This window comes from Hemicordylus capensis, chromosome 4 (genome assembly GCF_027244095.1).
Source record: "Hemicordylus capensis ecotype Gifberg chromosome 4, rHemCap1.1.pri, whole genome shotgun sequence".
NCBI classification, from domain to species: domain Eukaryota; kingdom Metazoa; phylum Chordata; class Lepidosauria; order Squamata; family Cordylidae; genus Hemicordylus; species Hemicordylus capensis.
The window spans coordinates 26797458-26824207 of record NC_069660.1 but is presented as its reverse complement, the minus strand read 5'-3'; the positions used below and the strand labels follow the sequence as shown (position 1 = coordinate 26824207).

Genomic DNA, 26750 nt, shown 5'->3' with positions numbered 1-26750 from the left:
GGAGGTTCTGTTTTGCTCAAACCCCCCTTTGGTTTGGTTCTAATTCAAACCTGTTTCAAACCGGTTCGAGCCTCCAAAACTGGGATGAGTGGTAGGCATACCACCCAAACCCCAAAGCAATCGGTCACTCCTACAATTTTTAAAGATTTTTGAATTTTTTAAATTATTGCCCATTATTCCCAGGGGTGCCTACCACCCACCGAACGCCATAGCAATCAGACACTCCTGTGATTATTAATGATTTTCTGAAGATTTTTTCAATTTTTGTATTCCTCCCATAGGGAATAATGGGCATTTGAGGATGCCCCATTCTCCACCTTTGGGTGTGTGTGTGCCAGGGCACCCCAAAGTGGATCTGGGGGCACAGCAGGGGCAGCCTCAGCCACCACCACCCACGCTGATAGGATTTATTGTTGATTAATCAGGAATTTTTAAAGAATTAGTTTTTGGCTTAAAAATCATAGGAGTGTCCAATTGGTTTGGGGTCTGGGTGGTAGTTGGCACCCATGGGTGCCAACCACCCTACCCAGTTTTGGAGGCTCCAACCAAACCAGGCTCAGTTCAGTTTGAATTCAAACTGGCAGGTCGAACCCAATGCCTGGTTCAGTTCGAATTTATACCATTGAACCAAACCATTTCAAATTGGAACCAGTTTGCACATCCCTATAGTGGGAACAGCCTCATTATGTCCCTGATTTGGGCAAACGTCTTATACCTAAATGTAACTTTGCTATGTGCATTGAACGTAAACTTTGTACTATAATGCTGAAATCTGGTCAAGTACCATAATAAAGATATTGATTGATTGATCTGATTGTTTCCTAGCAATCCTGGTCAAACCACTTTGGTTAACCTACATTTAACCAAGATATCTAGTTATCTATCTTGGTTAAATACAGGTTAACCACAGTGGTTTGACCAGGATTGCCTGGAAATTCTGGGTTCTCACAATCAGCTCTGCAGGGTTCAGCTATCTTGGTCAACTAACAAGGATTGCTGTGATTGTGTGAATGCAGTCTAAATGTTAGAAATCTTCACCTGAACCAGACAAGCACTGTTCTGCAGTGGTTTTAGTTTCTTGGTTGCACTACAACATGATGGAATGGTGGGAGAGCAGAGCAGGGCACTGAGAAACTCACATTTTTATTATACAGCACTCTTCATGTATGTGTGGGTTCACAATCTAAAAAGCTGACACAAGGGAGACAGCAGAGGAAGGGAAGTGGCAGCAATGACAATCTGTGTATGTGTTTGTATACCTTAAGATTCACACCCTTTTCAAAAATCTACATTGTGCAATATTCAAAGAAACAAAGAATAACTTTATTTTCATAACTTCTCATTTAATTCACCACTGCTTACTGATGGGACATCTGGCAACCCTTGCAGTAAAGGGTTCCTTGGGAAAGATGATCTTCTTAAGCTAATGTTTGCACACAAGGAAGAGCTGAAGCAAGAAACCACAGTAGTTCCATCTCTCACAGGAAGTACCTATTATATAAACCTATCCTTAAAGTTACATCCTTCAGTTCCAACCTCAGCTTGAGTTCTAGCACCACCTATAGATGACTTAAAATAATTCACTACAGCTTTCCCCCTCACAAACACACACAAAGACAGAAAGAGTGCATGATCCCACCCTGCATCTGCTGCATGCACTCTTTAGAAACAAAACATGATAAAATCAGGAAGAGATCATGGAGCAAACTGTTCCAGTGTAATGATCTAATGCAGGCTTATGCAGTGTGACTCACCAAGTCAAGCTCAGCCATGGATTATGCCTGCCAGTCCCAGAGACCTCCAACAAAGAGAGGAGGGTTAACAAGCTTACATGTCTGGCTGTGTCAGGCTCACTGGGTTGCAAGTAGTGTAGGCCAGATCTAATATTTGATTGATTAAGCCATCTGCATGGCATCAGGATCTAGGATGCTCTACACTAATGGTGGCCCACTGAGAGCCTTTTCTCACGATCATGTGAGCAGGCTTGCCAGCGGACGGCGGCGAAGGCCGCAGAAGCTCGCCTTCCCCACAGATGATCCTAGTGCCAGGTCTGGTTATGTGGATTGAGCACCCAGATGTTCCGCTGCTGCCCCAGGCAGTGCGATGGAGAGGGGGTTGGGACATGCCGTCCCGCGCCCCCTGGAAATCCCACAATGCACCGTGTGAGTGTGTGGTGCATTGTGGGGATCTCCCCAGCGAGGGGCAGGCGCCTGCCTGCCAGCAGCTGGTGCTGACACATAGTCAATTAAATGGGGTTAAGGGAGTTAAGGCACTTGCTCCTTTAACCTCATTTAACAGTCCAGCTTCTTAGCCGAGTTTGTCGCTGATGCACCGCCAGGAGCTGAACAACGGGTCCCACAGTCAGCCATGTCTGTGCTTAGCTGCCCTAGCCCAATCTTGGCTGCTCATGAGAACAGCCCTGAGAATAATTCCCCAAATACGTGAGATACTCAAAGTTACAAAACATTGCTTGATGTGCTGTGGAGAACCACATTCTAACCAAACTAACCACGGTCAACATACCCAGATCACACTTCAATCAATCAATGGTCCTACTGCAGAGGAAAATGACATACAGTTTATCCTGGTTCAGTAGTTCCTGCCCGGCCCCAATATGACACATGTGATGTTCAAAATGTAATTAACCAACTTTTGCTTTGAGCCCCCATATTAGAGTCGCCATCTATTTTTACTGGCCTATGCCTTTAACAGCAACCGGACACACTGCTTATCTCAGTGCTAGGCCAGGCTTCACTTGCCTACTTTGTTGCATGCCAAGCTGCCTTAAAAGGCAGAGGAGCAGGGTCAGTAAGATTGTGGTGGCAACCCCACCTAAAACCCAGTGCTAAGAATTGTTCATGCAATCTTGCACCCAGCAACTATGTCTTAGTACTGTACTACTGAAACCAGGGATTAGTGTAGTGCTGGCTTATAGTCCAAGGTCAGTGGCTGACATGACGTGCAGCCCTATAAGAAGGAAGGGTGTTGAGGCACTGCTGCTGCTGCGGACACAGTGCGGCTGGGGAGGACGCTGACCACATTACCAACATTACCGTTACTTCTCGCATTGTGGTGGTCATGGAGAAACTATGGTAATGCTCACAGCACAACTGGTGTCCCTCCCAGCAGTACTACTGCTTCTGCGTCCACAGCAGCAGCCTAGCAATACCCTCTTGTCTCTGTTAGGTCTGTGCACCACATCAACCACTAATTTAAGCTTGGGGAAAAATATTTGGTGTACTACATGATTTTAAAATCTGGGAAACGAAAGCAAACGTTGCGGGGGGGGGGATTTCCATAACACCCATTAGGCCATCAAGGTTGTAACCCGTTGTAAAGCTTGAAGATGTTTTCAGAGCAAGTTGTTTTCATTAGATGAGTCGTTGAGTCAGCGGGCCAGTTCTCATGAGCGAAAGGTGGGGTCAGAGAAGTGCCCTACCCGACTTAGGCATATGTGAACGCTCTTGATTTTTGGTCGTATATTTGCAAAAACCTACGAGGGGCAAGTGAGCATGTGGGAACCAACCTGTGGGTCGGATGGCTTTTCCTTCACTTGATAATATGCTAGGTAGAGTTGCTGGGTAGGATGACACTGTCCAAACCAGCACTCAACTCCCACAGGATCACTTTCCCCTTCTCCTACCTAGATTTTTGCACACACGACTGAAAATCAGGAACATGCATAGCTCCAGAAGCTGGATAGGATGCTTCTCTAACCCACTTTTCACTCGTGAGAACTGGCCTAGTAACTTTCAAGTAGGGATTGATGTATTAAAGAACAGGTATTTGAGATCTATTGGGTATGAAGCATTCTTGCCTCCAATGCCGGTGCAGACTTGACTAGATCAGGAAAGGATAAAAGGTGAGCCATACGCACTGAGGCTATTCCCACTGAGTGGCACCCCTTCATGGCACCCCATGCTTCCCCCTTCGACCTCCAAAGCAATATCACTGGACTTGTTATGTGTGCCATGCTATGAAAGAGGACTCTGTTTCCAGGAGGGCATGAGCACAGAAATCGGCCAGTGTTATGACACCAGGGCTTCACCTGCTGATTTCTACTCCCTAATCTAGAACATTCTCTAAGGCCAACATTGATGTGCCAACAGAGGTCTGAATGAAGAGTCCCGCTGCCCCACCAGATTAATCTGGTATGGAGTCTGCAGGGCACAGCAAACTTGCATGGGCTCCACTCTGGATGATGGAGTAGGTCTGCTTTGGCATTTCTGGGTGAGAAGAGGAGGAAAAAATGGGTGCAGGGGGAGCTGAAGTTGAGACAGTGATGCTTTGGTCTTCATCACTCACCACTGTCACTTCCCCTGCACCCTCTTGGATCAAAGCGTTGAGCCCTTCCAAGTCTGAGCAGCTGATCTCAGAGCCATTGATGAAAGCCTGGCTAGCCGAGGCATCATGGCTGCCCACTGGGATGGCGGGAATTAAAGCGCTTTTGTCAGCTTGATCATGGGTGGTGAGAAGAACCGCTGGCTGGCCCAATGCCAGGCTTTCTGCCGGAGACCCTGAGGGAAGAGGCGGAGCAAGTAAGCTCACCTGCTGCAGTATCTGCAACTGGCTACTGCCAGAGAGATCTTCTTGACTCGGGCTTACTAAAGTGGGAGGCACAATGTTGACCGAAGCCGCCTGCACTAGACTGCTGGCCTGAGGCATCTGATGTCCGACGATTATCTTGACCTGTCCTTCGCCATAGGGGGTGGCTTGGAGCGGGACTTGGAGATGGCTGACAGTGATGGGCGCTCCGGCCTGTGTGGTGGGATCCATCTGGAACTGGAGAACAGCCAGCCCTGTATTTTTTGCCCCATTATACTCAATGTGCTGCCTCTTGTGGCTCCTCAGAGAATCTTCCCGGACGAACGAAGCCTCGCAGAGATCGCACTTGAAGGCTTTCTTGGCCTCCAGCTTGGCGACTTGCCTGGAGCTGCCTTCCTTCAGCCTGTCTCCCTCCGCCGTCTTCTCGGTGGCTTTCTTCTTGACCTTGACCTTGTCTCTGTGTGCCTTCTTCATGTGGGTGGTCAGGTTGCTCCGCTGCTTGGTGTCAAAAGTGCAGAAGTCGCATTTGAAAGGGCGGTCTTTGAAGTGGATTCTCTCATGCACCTTGAGGGTCGCCTTGTTGGAACAGGAGTAGCTGCACTCGGAACATTTCACGGGCTGCTCCGGCTGGTGGGTCCGCAGGTGCTGCCGCAAGCTGGTCTTGTTCCCGCACTGGAACTCGCACTCGAGGCACTTGAAGCTGTTCTCCATGTTGTGCTTGATGCGGATGTGTGACTTCAAGTTGCCTTTCATGGCGCAGCGCACGTTGCAGAATTCACATTTGTAGGGCTTCTCCCCAGTGTGCACACGCATGTGCCTCTTCAAGTCTGAGTTGATTTTAAATTTGGCGCTGCACAGACAACACTGGAAGGGGGCATCTCCTGCCAACAAGACAAGCACATTTGAGTTAGGGACCTCTGGGCCAAGGGACACAGAACTGTGCAGATAGAGAGCATTCTTTGGAGATCTTGCACCACAGCATATCTGGTTACTTATAAACCAGGGGTTGCCAACTTGTGGTACTCCAGATGTTGCTGAACTAAAATTCCCATTATTCCCCAGCTACAATTTACTGTATCTGCGGATTATGGGGGTTGTAGTTCAGCAACATCTGGAGTACCACAGGTTGGGACCTCTGCTATAAACTAGCTGAGGCTTAGAACTTATTATCCAAAACATACTGCTAAACCCTAGCCCACACAGGCAGCAGAATGAGGTGGGAGAACAGACAGGACCACTTCAGGCTGCAGGTTAGGAACACAGGAAGCTGCCATGTACTGAGTCAGACCATTGGTCTATCTAGCTCAGTATTGTCTTCACAGGCTAGCAGTGGCTTCTCCAAGATTGCACGCAAGAGTCTCTCTCAGCCCTATCTTAGAGAAGCCAGGGAGGGAACTAGATGCTCTTCTCAGAGTGGCTCCATCCTGCGAGGGGAATATCTTACAGTGCTCACACTTCTAGTCTCCCATTCATATGCAACCAGGGCAGACCCTGCTTAACTAGGGGGTCAAGTCATGCTTGCTACCACAAGACCAGATCTCCTCTCCAATTCTTCCAGGTTGGGAATCACATTTTGAATGTTCTTGTATGCCATTTATTTTTTATTAGATTTATAAACTGCCTAATATGAAACATCTCCAGGCAGCTTACAATCTTTTTTAGAAATTAAAACAATTAAAATACTTTCAAATAATTTATTTTATTCATTTTTATTTTACATTTTATATCCTGCTCTTCCTCCAAGGAGCCCAGAGCAGTGTACTACATACTTAAGTTTCTCCTTAATTAAATGAATTAGTTTAATTAAAACTAAACTAAAAGCCTGGAGAAGCAGGTGTGTCTTAAGAGCTTTTTTAGAAGGCAGTCAGAGATGGGAAAACAGGAAACGCATTACAAAGTCCCGAGGTGGCCACAGGGAATGCCCAGTTCTGTGTCAAATGAGCCAGTGGCAACTACAACCAGCTCTCCTTATGACTTCTGTTGGCGGCGGGGTTCATGACAAAGGAGGCGCTTCCATGAACACCATAATGGGCCTAGCACGACATTCCTTTGTTATTCCACTGAGCGCACGTGTGCAGAAGAGTTAGAAAACCACGGGGGTGCCATTTTAAGATGGAAATAAAATATACGGAGGCCCTTAGTTCAATGAAAGTTTCTGTTTTTTAATAATCACAACACATATGGTTTAATTTACTTTACCAATTAATATTTTATAGATCTTCATACGCAGAAGATTGTAAAAACAAGTGCATCATTTGTTTCCCGGGCTACATATTTCATTGATCGAGCTGTAAGATGTTTCAAATTGCGAAGTGGCGTACTGTGCTAATCCATGTGTCTGCTTAATAATTGAGACTCATGGTGTAAAATGTTTATTATACACATTTTATTAATGAAGACACACAGCCTGCCAATTCAGTTTGTTTTACAGGCTGGCCCCCTCCAGCTGCATTTGCTGCTGGCTGCACTGCAAAAGCCAGTTATTGGATTCTTTACTTACTTCCCTGATGAAAGCTCGGCGTGGTGCGCATTCCAGCAGCCCCATTTTCATATGCCACACTGTACTCTGAGAGCAGCAGAGTCTAAATGCCAGCAGTACATTTAATTTTCTAATCTAAAGATTGATCGGTTATGCAGATTTATCCCACTGACCTTATAGCATGTGCCTTTGGCAAAATGAGCCTAAAATACCCCCACTGCAGAGTCTCAGTTTTAAAAGCCAAGTTGCCCGTGCAAGTAATTTGACAGAAATTAAGAGAGGGCTGCACAGCTGAGCCAAAGATCTTTAGGATCCAAGTCCAAGAAAAGAGGCAACGTAAATCTTTACTTTGGTCTTGTGGAAGCAAACATGACTTGTCCCCTTTACTAAGCAGGGTCCACCCTGGTTTGCCTTTGAATGGGAGACTATATGTATGAGCACTGTAAGCTACTCTCCTTAGGGGATGGAGCTGCTCTGAGAAGAGCATCTTCATGCAGAAGGTTCCCAGTTCCCTCCCCGGCATCTCCAAGACAGGGCTGAGAGAGATTTCTGCCTGCAACCTTGGAGAAGCTGCTGACAGTCTGTTTGGGCAATACTGAGCTAGATGGACCAACTCAATATATGCAGCTTCCTATGAAATTCTAAAAAGTAGCACAATTGTGTAAAAGTGCAACATTTTACATTGCACGAGACTCTGGACTGGCCAGGCTTGGTATAAGATTTAGGATCTGCTTCAGCTTCTGACTTTGCCAGCTCAACAGAAGGCTACCTTTTGCTTGCTGCTCTTCTAAAACCAACTCAAGCCACTCATAGCTCAGTGGAAGAGCATCTGCTTTGCATGCAGAAGGTCCCAGTTTCAATCCCTGGCATCAGGGCTGGGAAACACCTCAGTCTGAAACTCAGGAGGAGCACTGCCAGAGCAGACAACACAGATGGACAGACCAAGAGTCTAACTCAGTATAAGGCAGCTTGTAGCTGAGAGGTAGAGTGCCTGCTCTTCATACAGAAGATCCCAGGTCCAATCACGAGCAATTCAAGGTAAGGCTTGAAAGTCCGTCTGAAACCATAGAGAACTGCTAAAAGTCAATGTAGACAATACTAATCTAGATGTGCCAATAGTCATAATAAGGCAGATTCATATGGCTATGACAACCCATATCTCTCACTTGGTCCTGACACAGCTTTTGTAACACCACCCCACACACACCCTTTTTGGGGGTGGGGGGGAGTTTTCAGTTCTCATGGTCAGGAACATCATCATCTGGAGATCACACGGGCAATGTTCAGTGAAATGGTGAGACGCTCTTCATGCTGCACTGAGACTCAAGCCGGGTTGCAGAAGTTTGCTAGTCTAGTACTGGATTCAGTAGTACAGTGAATTATGCATCAGAAGAATTATTGCCAGAAGAGGAAGACATACCCAAAATTAGTGCTAGAAAAGAAAGATCTACCCAGCATGCATCTTTGCTGTGGGGAATGTCTTTCTCTTCTGGCAATAATGTTACAGCATCTATGCTCCCATCCTAAATGAAAACAATCTTTGGGAACACCCCTGACTTACCTGTATGGGATCTCAGATGAACAGTAAGCTGGCTGGAATTACGGCTGGCATAAGGGCAGATCTGGCATTTAAAAGGGCGTTCATTGGAATGGATTCGCTGGTGCTTATTCAGGCTGCTGCTCTCAGCAGCTGCGTAGTCACAGTGCTTGCACTTGTAAGGTTTCACCCCACTGTGGGATCGCATGTGCATCTTCAGCTTGTCTTTGCGGCTGAAGCTCTTGCTGCAAACTTCACACTTATGGGGTTTCTGACCTACAAAACAGTAGGGGGAGCAGGTTTGAGAGATCATGCATTTCCAGCAGTGAAGGGTTTTTAACATTAGACAAAACATGGGGGATCTTAAATGAATATTGCAAGGTAGTTTTCATCCCCCCTGCCCCCGAAACATACTAAGGCTGATCACACGATTGTTAAGAGGGTAGGACAAGCATCCAACCAGCTTCATGAGCTATGAGCGCTCCCGATTTTCAATCATCTGTTAGTCAATGCCTAGGTAGGAGAAGCAGGGAGTGATCGTCTGTGAGGCAGGAGCTGGGTAGGATGGCTTTTCCTCCTACCTCATTAAAATGTTGGGTACAAGTGCCATCCTATCCAGCTCCTCTCCCACAAACCATCACTCCCCCCTCCTCCTACCCAATTGTTTCCTAACAGATGATTGACAGTCAGGAGTGTGCACAGCTCCTGAAGCTGGGTAGGATGCTTGTCTTACCCTCTTAACCATCGTGTGAACAGCCTTACTTTCTTCCTCCTAGGCCATAACCACGGGTGGGGGTGTGTCACTCTCAGGGATTGTTCAGGTTCATTCTCTTAATGCAATACTCAGTAAGAATACTTATCTTTTGTATAGCATTTTCAAGTGTGCAAAGTGCAGCACAGGGAATATTTTATCATGATGGCCTTCAGCTGGGGATGGGAGTTGTGGTCCCAACAATATCTGGGGATTATGGGGGTTTGCAGCAACACCTGCAGAGGCAAGTTTAAGAACATCTCCTTCAAGCGGCGGCCAGAGTGGGCGTCACCGGGGGGGGGGCAGGAGGCACTCGAAAAGCTGTTCAGAGCAGTGCTGTGCCTCCCAGCAGCTGCTGCGGTGGAAGATTGGCTCTGCTACTCAGCTTGGCGGAGGATTCTTGGGTCAACACACATTAAAAGGCTCTTGCTTTTTCCAACACAGAAAATTACTATCTGTGTAATCCAGGAGGTGGAGTAAAGCACATGCTTCACACACCAGCGGTCCAAGGCTCAACCATTGCTACCTCCCCATTTAAAAGGATCTCAGGTTAAAAGCAGGGATAGGCAACTTTGGCTGCTGTTGAACTACCACCACCCCCAGACAAAATGCATTGTGGCTGGGGATGATGGGAGTTGTAGTTCAATAATATATCTGGAGAGTCAAGGCTGCCCCACCCCGGGCTAAAAGGATCCCAGCATAGCAAGGAAAGACATCTGCTGGAGAACTTGGAATGCTGCTGTCAATCATAGCAAGCAATCCTGGGCTAGATATATCAATGCTCTGATTATATAAAGCGCCTTCAGATCAAGAATCAGGGTGAATGACAATTCACAAGTTTCCATTTTAAAAAAGGAAGAGAACACTATCCTAATATCTCCATTAAACCCCCTGAAATAGCCAGACCATTCTGCACCAGTCCTGAAAACTGCTGGCCTTTTTCATGGAAGGAACACGACAGGAGCAGTCACTCCACCAGCAGTGGGTGGAACTGCAGGGTCTTTGCTCTCCCTCCACTGATGGGGTTCTTGCTGAGATTTCTAGGAGCTACATGTCCACTGGCTGAAAAGACTCACTGAGCTACATAATGACCGATACGTACCTGTGTGTGTTCTGAAATGTCGTTCCATGTCTTTCATACCATAAGCTGTCTTGAACTGGCAGCCTGGGGGGAAAAGGGAAGGATTATTATTTATTACATTACATTTTATTCTGCTCTTCCTCAAGGACACATAATTACACCCCCACCCCACCCTCAGCACAACAATCCTGTCAGGTGAGTGAGGCTGGGAGGTGGTTACTGACTCAAGGCCATCCGGTGAGTTTTATGGTAGGATTTGAACCTGGGACTCTCCAGCTTTACCCAGTGACAGGGATTTAATTCTGGGACTCCCTGGTCTAATCCCTCCATAATTCTGCTCCTTGTTCCAGCCCTCTGGGTCTCCTTCGTCCTATTCTAACCACTACACCACTCTTGCTTCAAACAAAAAGACATAAAAAAGATGTCAAAATACAATTCTGAATACAAATCCAGGTTGCACAGCCAAACGAGGATATGAATCCAGGTCTTCCAAAGGGAACTCATGGGAACATAGGAAGCTGCCATATACTGAGTCAGACCATTGGTCCATCTTGCTCAGTATTGTCTACAGACTGGCAGTGGCTTCTCCCTGGTTGCAGGCAGGAACCTGTTGAGAACTCAAGTTGCGTTCCATTTGACTAAACCACATTACTGACTTTTACATACAAAGATCCTCAGAAGTCCTGCTTAAGTTACAAGTGCTGTTTGAGATTATAAGCATGGAAAACGAGACTGTAAATTTCAGTCAAGATTCTCAAGTGAAGGCAGGTTTTGAAACAGAAAGTGTATATGCTGTAATGAAGTTAACTGACCTAATCATACGAAGGAGGACACTTTCCCCCACCCCACAAATTTAGGACTGCAAGATCAATGGCTATATAAATTAATTAAAAAGTGCTTCCATGAATCTTCTTGGTACTTTGTGGCAATGTCACTGATTAAAATAAATGTAAGCACTGCCAATGCATTTCTTCATTCCATCTCTGGGAGCAGCAGAGCGGTGGACAGAATATAAACAAAATTCAAAGAACAATTCACAGGGTGCAAAGTATCTTAAGATCCCTAAGACTTCTGGGAAGGGGAAATGAAGCCCCTGCAAAAGGAGAACCTACTTTATCCAAATTGAAGACTCTGAATTTAAGATGACCTCCTTAAAAAGGAGAGGTCAAATACAGGTTATACCTGCATTTACTTGAAAGAAATTGGATTCTGAATATCAAAACACTTGGGGGGAAATTCAGGTAAAAACAGTAAATACAGGTGGAAGCGAGCTGGTCTTGTGTTGGCAAGCATGAATTGTCCCCTTTGCTAAGCAGGGTCTGACAAGGTTTACATATGAATGGGAGACTGCATGTGTGAGCACTGTAAGACATTCCCCTTAGGGGATTGAGCTGCTGTGGGAAGAGCATTTGCATGCAGAAGGTTCCAAGTTATCTCCCTGGCATCTCCAGAAAGGGCTGAGAGAGATTCCTGCCTGCAACCTTGGAGAAGCCGCTGCCAGTCTGTGCAGACAATACTGAGCAAGATGGGCCAATGGTCTGACTTGATATGTGGCAGCTTCCTATGTTCCCAGTACTACCACTCAATGAACTGCGTGCAAAGCTCCCTTCACCAGAATGATTCAGTGCCAAAACAGGTGTGATCTCTGGCCTCTTTTGGGGAGGGGTGAAAAAAAGTAAAAAATTAAAAGGAGTTGTTTGTATGCTAATTGTGATCTGAACACCAACACTGAATGAAGGGGAATTTAATCCTTTCCTCCTGCACTATTCCCCCCATCTAAATCCCTGAAGCTGCTGCTAGCCTTAAAGTGTGCCGTCGAGTCAGCGTCGACTCCTGGCAGTTAGAGAGCCCTGTGGTTGTCTCTGGTAGAACCTCTGTACAGTGCTGCACTTTTCTCAGTACTGGGAGGCCCTTACAAGAAAGATGGAGCCCTCCCTTAAGAGCTTTAGGAGGAAAGCACTAGGTAGGACACCCTTCCAAGAGGGCTCTGTTTCCCTTAAAGGAGCACCACCCCAAGTGCTGAGCAAAGTGCAGTACTGCACGGTGGCAATGGTTGCCTTTACATAGCGTCGCGGGGTGGGAGGGGACTTTGAATAGTATTCAGGCTTGCCTGAAGCTTCAGCAGGCCCAATAAACAATTAGTCAAGGAGCTGCACTTAGGGTTGATGTGGACCACCACTGTCCCCCCCCAGGCCTTACAAAAACACTAGCTTTGTGGGAAGTGGTTTCCACAGACACCCAAAGACTCATAACAACCCGTCTTCTCTCTACACCTGCGTAGGGATTTTTATTTTATTTATTTTTGCATTTGTATACCGCTTTTCCTCCAAGGAAAAGGTGAAAATATTTCACCTTTGCTGAGGTCGCTGCCTTGGCTGCTAGTTCGCTTCCGGGTCCAATTCAAGGTGCTGGTTATCTCCTATAGAGCCCTTTAGGGTTTGGCGCCTGTGTACCTTCAGGACCGTCTCTCCTGTCCAACTTCAACCCACCCTGTGAGGTCGTCTCAGGTGGTCCCAGGGGAGGTACATGGGGCCCGGGCTCGAGGGAGGGCCTTCTCTGTTGCATCCCCTTCCTTATGGAACACTCTGTCTCCTGAGATTCGTAATGCCCCCTCTCTTCTGTCCTTTAAGAAGCTCCTGAAAACCTATCTATTTTGCCAGGTGTTTAGTTTTTAACGTGTGTGTGTGTGTAGGTTTTTCCCCTCCACCCCCCCTTCTCTTGTCTTCATTGTTAATTTATGTAAACCACCTCGAGTCTAAGGGAGTCAGGTGGTCAATAAATGGAGCCCAGAGCAGTGTACGTGGCTTTGTTATTCCTCACAACAACCCTGTGAGGTAGGTTAGGCTGAGAAATAAATGACCGGCCCAGAGTCACCCAGTCAGTTTCATGGCTGAGTAGGGAGATCTGAACTTGGGTCTCCCCGGGATGAGTTCATAGGACTATTCATTTCTATACCTTTGAAGGAGGAGAAAAAAGAGCTTCCTCTCCAAAAGCAACAGTTTAGCAGGAAACAAGCTATGAGCCAGCACCAGACTGTGGACCAATGGTTCCAAACCACAGAAACATGTATAGGCCACTGATGGTTCCATTGTCTGCATGCGTATAATGTACCTGGATAGTAGCAGTTGAGTTTCTTTTGTGCTGTTGATGTGGTGGTTTTCTTTGTGCGCGGCTTTGGCGGCGGCGTGACCACAGTGGCAGTCTGAGGTTCACTGTTCTCTCCAGGTAGGTAGGTTTGGTAGCCATGCTCAAACACAAACTCTGGGGCAGAAACTGAAAGGCATAAACAGACTCATTGTAAAACATCTGAACTTTGCAAAGCGTAACTTCTGCAAGTTATGTTAGAAATTTATAGCTTAAAAGGAAAAAGAGAACCAGATTATGTTGTGCTTTCCTGCAGTCACAATTCTTATTTGCCACAGACACCACGAGAGCAACTATATACAAGACAACAACAACAACAACTACTACTACTACTACTACTACTAATTTATATACTGCTTTTCAATTAAAAAAATAAAGTTCTCAAAGTGGTTTACATAGGAAAATATTAATATTAATAATAAGATGGTTCCCTGTCCCCTAAGGAGCTCACAGTCTAAAATGAAACACAAACGTAGACACCAGCAACACTAAGTGGAAGAATGCTGTGCTGAGGTTGAATAGGGTTGATTCCTGCCCCACTGCATACTATTTATAGTATTGATATTTATACACCACCCAAAACTCACATCTCTGGGCAGTTTACTATAAAACAACACAAATTAAAATACAATTAAAACATCAAAACAATTTACAATTTAAAACGAATATTAGATTCTATAAATCTAAATAAAAGCCGGGATGACAAATGTGTCTCAATAGCCTTTTAAAAAGTTGTCAGAGACAGGAGAGATGCCTTTATAGATGACTTCAGAGACTTGTTCAGTGTAGCCCTAACTTTGTCCACTAGTGTGGTGGAGTGGCAGGGTGGGGGTGTGGTAGCAGTTCCTAGTAGGACTGTGCAAAATTTGTATTTGTTATTCCATTTGCTTTTGTTTAGTATTCCATTTGCTTTCCTTATTTTGTCATTCATGCATGAAAATCCCATTTGCTTTGGATGAATTTCATCCTCCCTTCCATTCCTTGTTCACTTTTGAACACGGATGCTCTCATTTCAGCAGGGACCCCATTCCAAAGCCTCAGGGCGGCAATGGAGAAGGGCCCATCCGTGAGTTGGTGGCAACTGTGGTACCAGACGAGTTGATGGCAACTGCAGGCAGACATCCCCAGATTATTTCAATAGGTGACGGGGCTCATGCCAAACATGGTGTTTTCTTAAATACCCTGGGCCTAAGCTGTTTAGGGTTTTACAGGTTATAACCAGCACTTTGTATTTTGTCTAGAAACATATTGGTATCCTTTGCAGTTCTTTTAATATAGGTGTAATTTGTTCTCTTAGAGATGACCCAGAGACCAAGCTGGCTGCTGCATTTTGCACCAGTTGCAATTTCCGTACTACATAACAAAGGCAGCCCCACATAAAGTGCATTGCAGTAGTCAAGTCTGGAGGTTACCAGCATATGCACTACTGTTTTGAGGTCTTTTATCTCAAGAAATGGACACTAGGGATGCGCACGGAACTGGCTGGCCAGGTTCAAGTCCGTACTGGACTCGAACCAGACCGGGCCAGTTCAGTCCAGCACCCCTCAAAACACCCCCCCTCCAGTTCGATTCGGGGTATGTGTGTGTAGACCTCCCCCTCCCTTTTTTTACTTTTAAAAAAAAGGCATTTACCCCCTTTGGGGGAGTTGTTGGAGGTGGGGGGCGGATCTGCGGAGGTTTCCCCCTCCTCCAGCCAGCCTCAATGCAGCCCAAACTGGCCCGTTTGGCTGGGTCCTTCCCCCTCGGCGCCGTGGCCATTTTGGAGGCTGCAGCGCCTGCACAACGGGCCTCATTTCGCAGGTGCGGCAGCCTCCAAAATGGCCACGGCACCGAGGGGGAAGGCGCTGGCTGAACGGGCCTGTTCAGGCTGTATTGAGGCCGGCGGGGGGAGGGAGAACCTCTGCAGACCCCCCCCCCGCCACCTCCAACAACTCCCCCAAAGGGGGTAAGTGCTTAAGAATTTTTTTTAAAGTTAAAAAAAAAAAGGTCCGCGAACCCCCAAACAGTCCGGGGCTGTTCAGTCTGGGGTTGGACCGTACAGGGGGTGGTTCGGTTCGACCCCGAACAGTCAAACCGAGGTGGTTCGAAATCAAAACTGTTTGTACATCCCTAATGGACACAGCTGGTATATCAGCCAAAGCTGATAGAAAGTACTTTTATATTCTTTATATGTATTATCCTTCTGCATAATACTTTTTATATTGCTTCTCAACAAAAGGTTTCAAAATAGTTTCTACAGAATACGTAAGATGGTTCCTTGTCCCCAAAAGGATTACAGCCTAAGAAGAAACGCAAGGGAGACACCCGCAACTAGGGATGAACATGAACTGGCAGATGGCTGGTTTGGTGGTGAGCAGGGGGGTTACCTTTAAGGAGCAGGGAGGGTGCTCTCCCCCCCCCCCCCGTTTCTCCCACCGGCCCTGTGCTCAAAATCACTGTCACCCCATGCCAGCGATTTTGGGCACAGCACCAGCGGGGGAAATGTGGTGTGTGAGGTGTGTTTAAGAGCACCCTCCCTGCTCCTTAAAGCTACACCCGCCCCGCTGCCGGACCAGTTCATGCATATCTCTAGCAGCAACAGCTGTGCTGATTACGGCAAAGGAATGCTGTGCAGATTAGGGTTAATTGCTCTCCCCCACTTAGTATAAGAGAATCACCACTATGAAAGGTGCCTCTTTGCCTAGTTAGCAGGAAAGACTGGGCAAGGCGGTGATCTGGACACTTGCACACCTCATTTAAGAGTATATGATGTTTGCATTCTTCCCATTGGCGAAGCCACTTTCAAACTTCCCTGGATGGATACCTGTGATCGTTTGGGTTTCTGAAGTGATGGTTCTGGTTGTGGTCTGTGCTTGTGCTGTTGGCACCGTTTCTTCCGACACAAACTGTACTGTGCTAGTAGTCCCAGCTGCTGTGCTGGAGAGCTGGCAGCCGCTTCTCTTGTGAGCAACAAAAGCATCTAAGTTATTGAACTGTTGCTTGCATAGTCCACAAATGTGAATATCCGGAGTGAGCTCTACCAAGACGGTGGTGCCTCCTGGAACTAACAAAGATATAAGTATCGGAGTAAACAATAACATTAACAACATCAGTAGATGGGTGGTTGAAATAAGAACATAAGAACAGTCCTGATGGATCAGGCCCTAAATCTATCTAGTCCAGCATCCTGTTTCATACAGTGGCCAACCAGGCGCCCCTGAGAAGCCCACAGCAAGAGGTGAGGGCATGCCCTCTCTCTTGCTGTCCGCTGCAAACATATTTAGAGGTATCTTTAGAGGTATTTAGAGGTATCTTGCCTCTGAGCTGGAGGTGGCCTACAGCCACCAGACTAGTATCCATGGATAAACAGGAACATAGGAAGCTGCCATATACTGAGTCAGACCATTGGTCAATCTAGCTCAGCATTGTCTTCACAGACTGGCAGTGGCTTCTCCAAGGTTGCAGGCAGGAATCTCTCTCAGCCCTATCTTGGAGGAGCCAGGGAGGGAACATGGAACCTTCTGCTCTTCCCAGAGCAGCTCCATCCCCTGAGGGGAATATCTCACAGTGCTCACACTTCTAGTTCCCCTTTCATATGCAACCAGGGCAGATCCTGCTTAGCTAAGGGTCATGCTTGCTTCTACAAGACCAGCTCTCCTCTCCTGCATGAATTTGTCTAAGCCCCTTTTAAGCCACCCAAGTTGGTGGCCATTACCACATCTCATGGCAGAGAATGCCATATATTAATTATGTGCTGTGTGAAAAAAATACTTCCTTTTGTGGGTCCTAAATTTCTCGGCCATCAATTTCATGGGATGACCCCCGGTTCTAGTGTTGTGTGAGAGGGAGAAAAATTTCTCTGACAATTCTCTCTACTCCATGCATAAATTTTATTATTATTATTATTATTATTATTATTATTATTATTTGATTTGTATACCGCCCTACCAAAATGGCTCAGGGCGGTTTACAATTAAAACAAACCACTAAAACAGTAAAGAGCTGAAACAAATTAAAAAACAACAATTAACAATTTAAAAACATTTTAAAACAACAATTAAACAATTGCAGTGATTAAAATCCCAAAATTGGGTTTTTAATTTTATAATAAACCAGATATTAAAACCCCCAAAATTTAGGAAGCTGAGAAAGCTTGGGTGAAAAGATGGGTTTTCAAGTGTTTTTTGAAAATTGCCAGAGATGGGGAGGATCGTATCTCAGCAAGGAGCACATTCCACAATCTCGGGGCACAGCGACCGAGATTATACACCCTTATACACCTCTATCATGTCTCTCCGTAGTCCCTCTTTTCCAAGAGGCCAAAATTCTGTAGCCTTGCCTCATAAAGAAGGTGCTCCAGATCCCTGATCATCTTGGTTGCTCTCTTCTGCACCTTTTCCAGTTCTACAATGTCCTTCTTAAGATACGGTGACCAGAACTACTCACAGGACTCCAAATGTGGCACCATAGATTTCTATAAGGACATTATAATATTGGCATTTTTATTTTCAATCCCCTTCCTAATGATCCCTAGCATGGAATTTGTCTTTTTCACAGCTGCTGCGCATCGAGTCGACACTTTCAACGAGCTGTCCACCACAACCCACAGATCTCTCTCCTGGTTAGTCACTCAGACTCTATCAGTGTATATATGAAGCTGGGTTTTTCTACACACCTCCTGGCATCAGGGGTCTCCCCAGAATGCCCCACACACTCGCACAGGGCATTCTGGGACTTCCGGGGGCTGGGCGGCCTCTGATCCCCACAGCCCCAACCAGCTCCACAACGGAGCCAGTAATCGTGTGGGCAGGCTCTTTGCTCGTCTGCAGGGAGAGGGGGCCATGCCCGTTCTCCCTGCTAACCCCCTTATGGCTCCCCACACTGCTCTTATGGAAAGCCTCATGTACTTGTCCCCTTTTCCCATGACTGCTAAGTCTACTCAAGAGCCTTTAAAGGCGAACTTTATCAAAAGCTTTTTGGAAGTCCAAGTATACTATGTCAACCAGATCACCTTTATCCACATGCTAGTCAATACTGTTGGAGATGAACTTCCAGTGCATCAACCTTTTGCACCAACTGTCCTAATGACCACTAGGGGCATTGGGAGTAGAGACAGTGAGTCAGGGTCTCCCCATCTGTCCCTACTCTATGACCCCTGAACTGACTCTGCAGCACTTCCTGTGCTGAGTCACAATCCTTCCTTTCCTCCTAGAGAGCAGATGGAAACATCTCTCTCTCTCTCCTTACCTATCCATTATGTAGATTAGAGATAGGTCTTTCCTATCTAAGTGTATTTAACCAATAAATGTTTAGTGTTTAGTCACACAAGGATCTCCATGTGTTTTCTCTAAATAGCTGCAATATCCAAACCATCCTCTGCTACCTATTCTGTAACTGGAGTGTGTGCTCATTCCTTAGTGCTCTGCTGTTTTACCTATTGTGGGTAAAAATCAACAACCTCTAACAAATACTCTCTACAACATGCAGCAATAGCAACACTCCAATAATGGAGGTTGATGTTCTCAAGCTTCAGCTAACTAGACAGCAACTTTCTGCAGCTCTGGCTGGAACTACAATCCTGTCCCATCAGGAACACAGAAGGAAGAGCCAACATGATAAACCAGTACCTTCGCTTCCTCAGTACTGAGACACCTCCACAGCTTGTGCCTCAGTTATCTCTTGTGTCCTCCAAAAATGGTGCCTATTTACTAAGGCCAGTCCTTATTTTCCGGTCTTTATTGTCCCCTTCCCACCCAGGGTAAAGGTAAAGTGTGCCATCAAGCCGATTTCGACTTCTGGCGCCCACAAAGCTTTGGTAGACTACAGGAGGGGTTTGCCATTGCCTTCTCCCGTGTAGTATGAGATGATGTACATAAATGTTAAATCTCAGGGGGCGTGGGGTTGAATTAATCTGGACTCTAATGCATATGCACAGTGCACATGAATACTAACTTTTAGATGGCACTAACTTAATAGAAGACTAACTTAAGTGCCATGCATACATACAGATAATGCAATACTAATAGTGATGTTGATGATAACGCACCATGCAACACAGCCTGTGGTGAACACTACTCGTGACTATGATGGTGGGCACTGGTCTAAACTGGGCCCTGGTCTAATAACATTTCAACATAATTTACAGGTATTTCAGCAGAGATGTATAAATTCGATATACTTGTGTAATCATATTTTTGTCTTATCAGAACAATGATGCCTGCTTCTGAGTCTTTTCTCTCTCTTTGTTTTTCAATCATGTTTGCATTTGTTTACATTATGTAAAACTTGACATTTAGTTTTTTAAAAGAATTCAGCAGCCCCCCACAACATGAGGCCCTATTTAATTTGTGCCTAAACTCAGCACTGCTTAAATGCACTGAAACGTACTGGGCCCAATCGGCGGGTGCTCTGGAGCAAGTCGCACCCAGTAAGACACCCTGGATGCAAATCTTCTGGCACAGATGCACCCTGCACATCATTGCACGCTACAGCTCCGAGGGAGAGGATTTCCCCCTTTTATCGGATATATCTGGGCACCCACTTGCAAACGAAGGCTGCAATGCGCTGAACATTTCTCTTGCATGGGTTTAAGCCCCACTGAACTCAAGGCGGGGGCTTCCGAGCCCACATGCCTCCCCACCTGCAGCGGGCACCGCTCCCCCCAATCTCCGCCCCTGACATCAGCTCGACACCGGCTTCCACCTTGCAGGCCCCCCATCTCGCGCTCCCACCCGCTGGGCCTTTCCACCCACCCTGCTCGCGGCTTTCCCCAGCCAGGTTCCCGGGCCCGGTGTTCACTCCAGCCAGATTCCCGGGCTGGGCGAGCACTGGATTCTTACGCTACTCAGGTTTCGGGGCCCGCCCGAGCCCAGGCTCCGCGCCGCTTCTCCAAAGCCCGGCCCGGGAGCGCGTATAACCCGCGCAGCCACTTACATTGCACGGGACTCGGGAAGGACTGGGCGGTCGCTCCGCTCGAGTTCATCATAGCTGGCAGTTGCATGAGCTGCGCCTGGCGCTCTCTGCAAAAGGGAGAGGAAGAAAGGGTGCCTTGGCTGAAGAAAGGCCTCTCTCGTGTGCTCCCCCACCCCACTCCAAGCCCAAAGGGCGGGGACGGATGTGGAGCGGCTGAGCATGCTCTGTAGCTGCTGTTGAAGCCGGTGCTCTGCCCATGTAGCGAGATGGGCACAAAAAGGATTCGAGAAAGGAGAGTCGCGCCTTGTTGGTGGGGCCTCAGTGGCATGCAAGAAAGCCACACTTACATGCTTAGGGCAGCCCATGTTTTTACTCGCGCCCCCCTTCCACGCAGGGTTTTCTCCACCTCTGGCAATTTAAGCGGCGGCCTTGATGGGTTGCATAGAACCTCCATGTTCAGAAGCAATATGCCTCTGGGATGCCAGCTGCTGCGCGCGGGGGGTGGGGGGCGTGTTAGCTTCCCAGAGACAGGATCTGGCTGGTCACTATTAGAAACGGAATGGTTACCTAGATAGACCTTTGAGCAGATCTGGGAAGGCTCTCCTTAGGTTACAATGCACCGTTGTGCGTCCTTAAGCATGTGCATAACTCTGCAGTAAAGAGCTGCTAGCTCTGCATATTGATCTGGAATGGCTTATTAATCGGTCTCAGCCTCCAGGTTACTGTTGAAATAAGTCGTGGAGAGACTTTAATGATTTGATATTGTTAAAAATATTGCGGGGCGGGGGAGAAACCCCTCCAGGAATAGCTCACTTCAGAATTCTCCATGCACCCTCCAGCTATTATCTATGATTAATATCGCCCTCCCGCTTTTTAATATAAAGCGTCCTTTTAGTAATACCTGTTCAACGGATAGCATCTGCAGAGTTTTATGGGCTGCCCAGTGATCTTGCAGTCAGGTAGTGTTTCCTAACTTCCAAATAAATTCTACCGCTGTGCGTTAGTTTTAATCCATTATTTCTTGCTCCCCCGCCCCCAAGCCCTGCCGCGCCCCCAGCCCACCATCCCCTTGTCTTTGGAATATTCAAACACTTGTCTCTGTATTTCTTGTCTTTGAGATACTCAAACATTGATATAACATGTTCTTTAAAATAAAATAAAATAAAATAAGCATGGCTGTCTCTTTCATGGGCATTCCAAAACAAAACAAAAAATATGTCAAATTATCTTACTAGTGTTTCATGATATTTGATTATCATTTTCCAGTATCCTCTTTCAGACATAATGATTCACAAGTGTATAGATGTCTGTACACTTGTACATGTTTTTGTATGAATGACTGTCCCTGCACTCGTTTAAAAAGTGAACCTGGGTACAGTCTCCTCAAATTCATGATACAGAGAGGAAGTACCTCTCTGTATCAGTGTACCTGTGTTCAACATAAGTTGAACAACATAAGTGTAGAGTGTACCTGTGTTCAACATAACATGTGAATAACTACCTGTGTACAGATCTGTACCTGTGTGCACTGTACATTCGTACCTTGAACATAATATGTAAATAAGGCTAGTGTGTGGTGTCAGGACATGAGGGGGGTTGCTTGCAAATGCATTTAGGAGTTTATAACATGAGGGTTATATTATATTTGGGAGCTATAAGTGTGCTTTAAGGCACACTTTTCAATTGTTACAAATATGTGGGGCTTTTCGGTTCATGGTCCTGATTTCAGGGGTGGGCAGGGTGGAGACATGCTCATCTACACCAGCATGCATTCGGTTCCTGAGTTTAGTTAGCATGATACCACAAAAAACTATCTTTTCCAAGTATTTAATGACTAATTCAGCACTGAGGCTTTAGGGATGGGAGTGTAGTTCAGAGATAGAAATTTTGCTTTGCATGCAGAAGGTCCCAGGTTCAATCCCTGGTAGCATCTCCAAGTAGGGCTGGGAAAGACTCTTGCCTGAACCCTTGGAGAGATACTGCCAGTCACTGTAGACTGTCCTGGGCTAGCTGGACCAATGGTCTGATTCAGTATAAGGCAACTCTCTGTGTTCCTGTGTAATCTGTGGCAAGATGATCATGAATGAGTGGCGGAGAGTACAAAAACTGTCCATGTGGCTCCAGTGGCAGCCCACGACTGTGAGGCCTCGGGCTCAGTATCTAGCCCGCACCTCCTCTCACTATCACACACGGGCACAATCCCCTGAGGATGGGGTTGCCACCTTGTGACATGGCAAATTATGGGCAGTCAAGTCATTTACCACATTGGTGGGGTGCAAGGAGTACCACATCAAATGGCCTATAGTGCCCAAGCGTAAAGAGTGAGATCGTTCTCACAACCAGTCCTACCTGGGTAGGGCAGCACTATCACAGGTAACGCTGGTCGTGAGAACTGCCAGGATCGGGACTGATCCTGGTGCTCCTCCACCAGGCAGGCTACAGGTGAGGTAGAAAGGCAGGCTCGTGTCCTACCTCAATGCCTGGTTGTGTGAAAGCTTGGATGGCTGGCAGAGCCAGGTGGAAGGAATGGCCCAGCAGTCAGGAATCCCCCAATGCATCATTATCCCCACGCAGTGCATTGTGGGATTCAGGCAGGGGCAGAGTAAGCTCTTTGCTGCCCATAAGCGGCCAAAGATTTGCTGCCCCAGTGACAAGGGAGGAAGGGAGCGGAGTTTAATCTGATATGTATTTTTGTCACTCACGAGATGGCAAGGGGAACATTGAGGCGGCAGGAAGAGCAGGCAATGCCACGGAGAGTGGCGGCAATACATAATAATACAATAACCCAAGCCCGCCTACCTCCCAAATGATGGCGAGTGCCCAATTTCGGGCTGCATTGGCAGCAGAGAGTGGTGGAGATACTTCTTATCCCAAGTCTGCCTACCTCCGAAATGACAGTGAGCTCCCAATTTGGGGCCTTTCGGCGCATGCATGTGCTTGCGCAGAAAGCCCCCAAATCAGGCACTTGCCATCATTTGGGAGGTCGGCAGGCTTGGGTTAGGAAGTATCACCGCCGCTCTCTGCCGCATTGCCTGCTCTCCCCGCTGGCCTCAGCGTTTCCCTGGCCATCCTGTGAGTCATGGCACAGCCATCATAATTTGGGAGGTGGGTGCTCGAGGAGCTCTCGCCACTGCGCTGCTGCGCAGTGGCAGTTTTAAAGGTTTAAACAAAAAAGTTTGAGTTTTTTTTAAAAAGGGAAAAAAAGTCATTTAAGCTCAACAGTCTCCATAATTTGCCTCTGGGGGGATTTTGCCGCTATAGGCAGCCAAATCTACTGCCTCTCCTTTAATTCGTCACTGGATTCAGGAGGACGCGGCCGGGTTTCCCCCATCCTTGCCTCTCTGGCAGTGCTTGTGCGCTGGCCATGTGAGCGTGTGGTATGGCTGGGAGTGGTGAGGATCTTGTGGGGGGAAGGCAAGTAAGCACCTCCGCAGCCCCAGCAGCTAAGGTCGTGTGAATACATAGGAACATAGGAAACTGCCATATACTGAGTCAGATCATTGGTCCATCTGGCTCAGTATTGTCTTCACAGACTGGCAGCGGCTTCTCCAAGGTTGCAGACAGGAATCTTTCTCAGCCCCATCTTGGAGATGCCAGGGAGGGAACTTGGAACCTAGATGCTCTTCCCAGAGCGGTTCCATCCCGAGGGGAATATCTTGCAGTGCTCACACTTCTAGTCTCCCATTCATATGCAACCAGGGCAGACCCTGCTTAGCTAAGGGGACAAGTCATGCTTGCTACCACAAGACCAGCTCTCCTTATTGATTCATACCATCTTACCTAAGTGATTTGTTTCAGCACTGGGCCAGTTCAGCTGATTACTGGCCCCATTGTGTGATCAGGGCAGAATGTGTTGAGAGGATATCTGCCCTGACATCACTAAAGGACATCTTGGCGGACCCTGCTCAGCAAAGGGGACAATTCATGCTTGCTGCCACAAGACCAACTCTCCTCCCACTGAGACTGATGTTACCATTGAAATCAACGTAGGAGTACACTACAACTTGAAAAATGAGGTCCAGAGGAGGATTTGAGCCCAATTTCCTTTAGGCAGTCACATAGGGATTGTGCTCTTCTTGTGAGATCTTAACATGATGCAGAGTTGGATGGGATTTTTGTGCAGTCTCTGCAGATGCCATGGCGCATCAGTGTATTTTCAAGAAAGTGCTGTGGCTCAAGCGGTCCATTGCCTGTGCCCAGGAATCCATATCTAGAACTCTCTGTTAAAGCTTGACTTCTTAATGCTCCGCCTGTCTTTTACTCAGCTCTTCCCCTGCGATTGACATTTGTCATTACTGTGCCAAGTTCGCTTGTGCAGTACTTGCGCACAGCCTGCAGCAGTGCAGTAGCTTCATTTCTGTCGGGTTAAGGGTGAAAAGGATTACACATGCATACTGATTTATGCCTTACGGGCTTGAAATCGTGTCAGTTGCGATTGCTGGCAAACGACTTCAATGCGTCTGCCTTTTTGGTACAGGCATGTTGGGCTTCGGTCTTGGGGCTCTTTCACACATTAGGGAAACCTGATCCTTGGGATGCACATTGCACATACCTCTTTTACACACCTTTAAAAGCTGCCTGGCAGCATTTATTCCAGGAGCAAATAGCAGATGTGTGAGTCCTGGTCCAGATTCGGATGATATGGAGGAAAAAGAGTTGAGTCCCCTTCTCCAGATGGTTCCAATCCTGATCCCCCTTATGGCTCCTATGACCCCTGCTAACTGAGCTAAGGGGCACCTTTTAAAGTGGTGATTTTCTTATATTTAGCAGGAGGGGGGAGAGCAACTGGCCCTATCCAGCCGCAGCACAACATCCCTCCAATGGTTGTTGTCCAGGGATTCCCAACCTTGGGTCCCCAGATATTGTTGGACTACAACTCCCATCATCCTTAGCTTTCTACCATTGTGGCTGGGGATGTTGTAGTCCAACACTGTATGGGGGCCCTGAATTAGACCATTGGTCCATCTGGCTCTGTGCTGAGGCCTGGCTCTGGGCCAGCACTTCCAAAGCTTGTGCTGCTGGCCCTTCTGATTTGGATAGCTCCTGCCCCTCCATGTCAGTGCATTGGACTCTGCTCAAGGTTGGGGTCATGACACTTAGGATCCCAGTGCATACCTTCACAAAAGGGAATGCAGTTAGAAAGGATTCTATCAACACTGTCCACTACTCAGTTGAGTTGCATGGTCATAGAAACAGTGCAAATCAAATTGGACTTAATGTCCAACAGTGGGAGAAAGAGGAAAAGACATTGCTTTGAAGTTCAAGAAGATCAGCACATTGGCTTGAATGGAGTCAGGATAGTTCCCCAATGAGTGTTTCAAGGAGAAAACAAAGCAGGGTATAGGGAGAAATCAACAGGCTATTACAATAAGTTAAAGATTCTAGAAAACAGTTCTCAGTAATTCATAATTATATTGATGAATAATGACAAATACAGCAAACAGGAATGCATTGTGCATAAAATTAATTATGTTAAAAGAATAGCTAATCTGTCTCTGTGTTGATAACATATAATTATGAAGATGCTTTCTCACATGTTTTTAAATAATGTCATTTCAATTCATAATTCAGAGTAGGTATTTTGACATTTAATACATGTTGCAATTTATACAATATTTTCAATATAATTGCGCTGTGCTGCTGCATTAAAGAATCACAGCCTACTCGGAGACATTTCTACTGCCACATGAACATTAAAATGATAGTATAGAAACCTATTATTCATAGTGATAACCCCTAGCAAAATGACAACGGGGAATCACCCTTGCGGAAAGAACCCAAAGGAATTTGCTTCCAGTTTGATCGGTATTTTTATGGTGCAAACTATGACTCATGCAAAATGTCTGCATGAATATTCAGAGGTTTTTGGACTGCAGTGATGTCATCATGATAGCCACATCATAAAAGTACGCATCCCAACCAGCATATAGTTTGCTAGAGAAATTATGGATACCTGTCCCAGGAGAGGTCAATTTTCCATGGGCATGTTAGGAATATAGAAAGAAAATAGGAAACTTCCTTATACTGTATATACCATTGGTCCATCTAGCCCAGTATTGTCTCTACACTGACTGGTAGGGTCTCTCCAAGGTAGCCTTTCCCAACCCTACCTGGAGATGCCAGGGATTGAACCTGGGACCTTCTGCATGTAAGCAGATGCTCTACCACTGTAAGATAAGGGGAATATCTTACAGTGCACAGTGCTCACATGTAGTCATCCATTCATAGGAACATAGGGAGCTGCCTTATAAAGAGTCAGACCATTGGTCCATCTAGCTCAGTATTGTCTTCACAGACTGGCAGCGGCTTCTCTGAGGTTGCA

General features: G+C 46.7%; 1 protein-coding gene across 2 annotated transcripts; it reads right to left on the bottom strand.

The window, feature by feature from the left end:
* Positions 1-1301: 1301 nt before the first annotated feature.
* Positions 1302-20889, bottom strand: ZFP64 (ZFP64 zinc finger protein). 2 transcript variants are annotated; one of them, XM_053250787.1, is made up of 7 exons: positions 20776-20889; positions 20450-20535; positions 16341-16580; positions 13505-13666; positions 10415-10477; positions 8586-8837; positions 1302-5426 (listed from the first exon to the last, which is right to left on the bottom strand). In XM_053250787.1, the coding sequence occupies exons 1-7, from the start codon at positions 20880-20882 to the stop codon at positions 4144-4146; spliced, it is 2193 nt and encodes a 730-aa protein (XP_053106762.1). In that variant the 5' UTR covers positions 20883-20889; the 3' UTR covers positions 1302-4143. The 2 variants fall into 2 exon arrangements, with proteins under 2 accessions (XP_053106762.1, XP_053106763.1); XM_053250788.1 differs by lacking the exons at positions 20450-20535; positions 20776-20889 and adding an exon at positions 20058-20257.
* Between the last annotated feature and the right edge of the window lie 5861 nt (positions 20890-26750).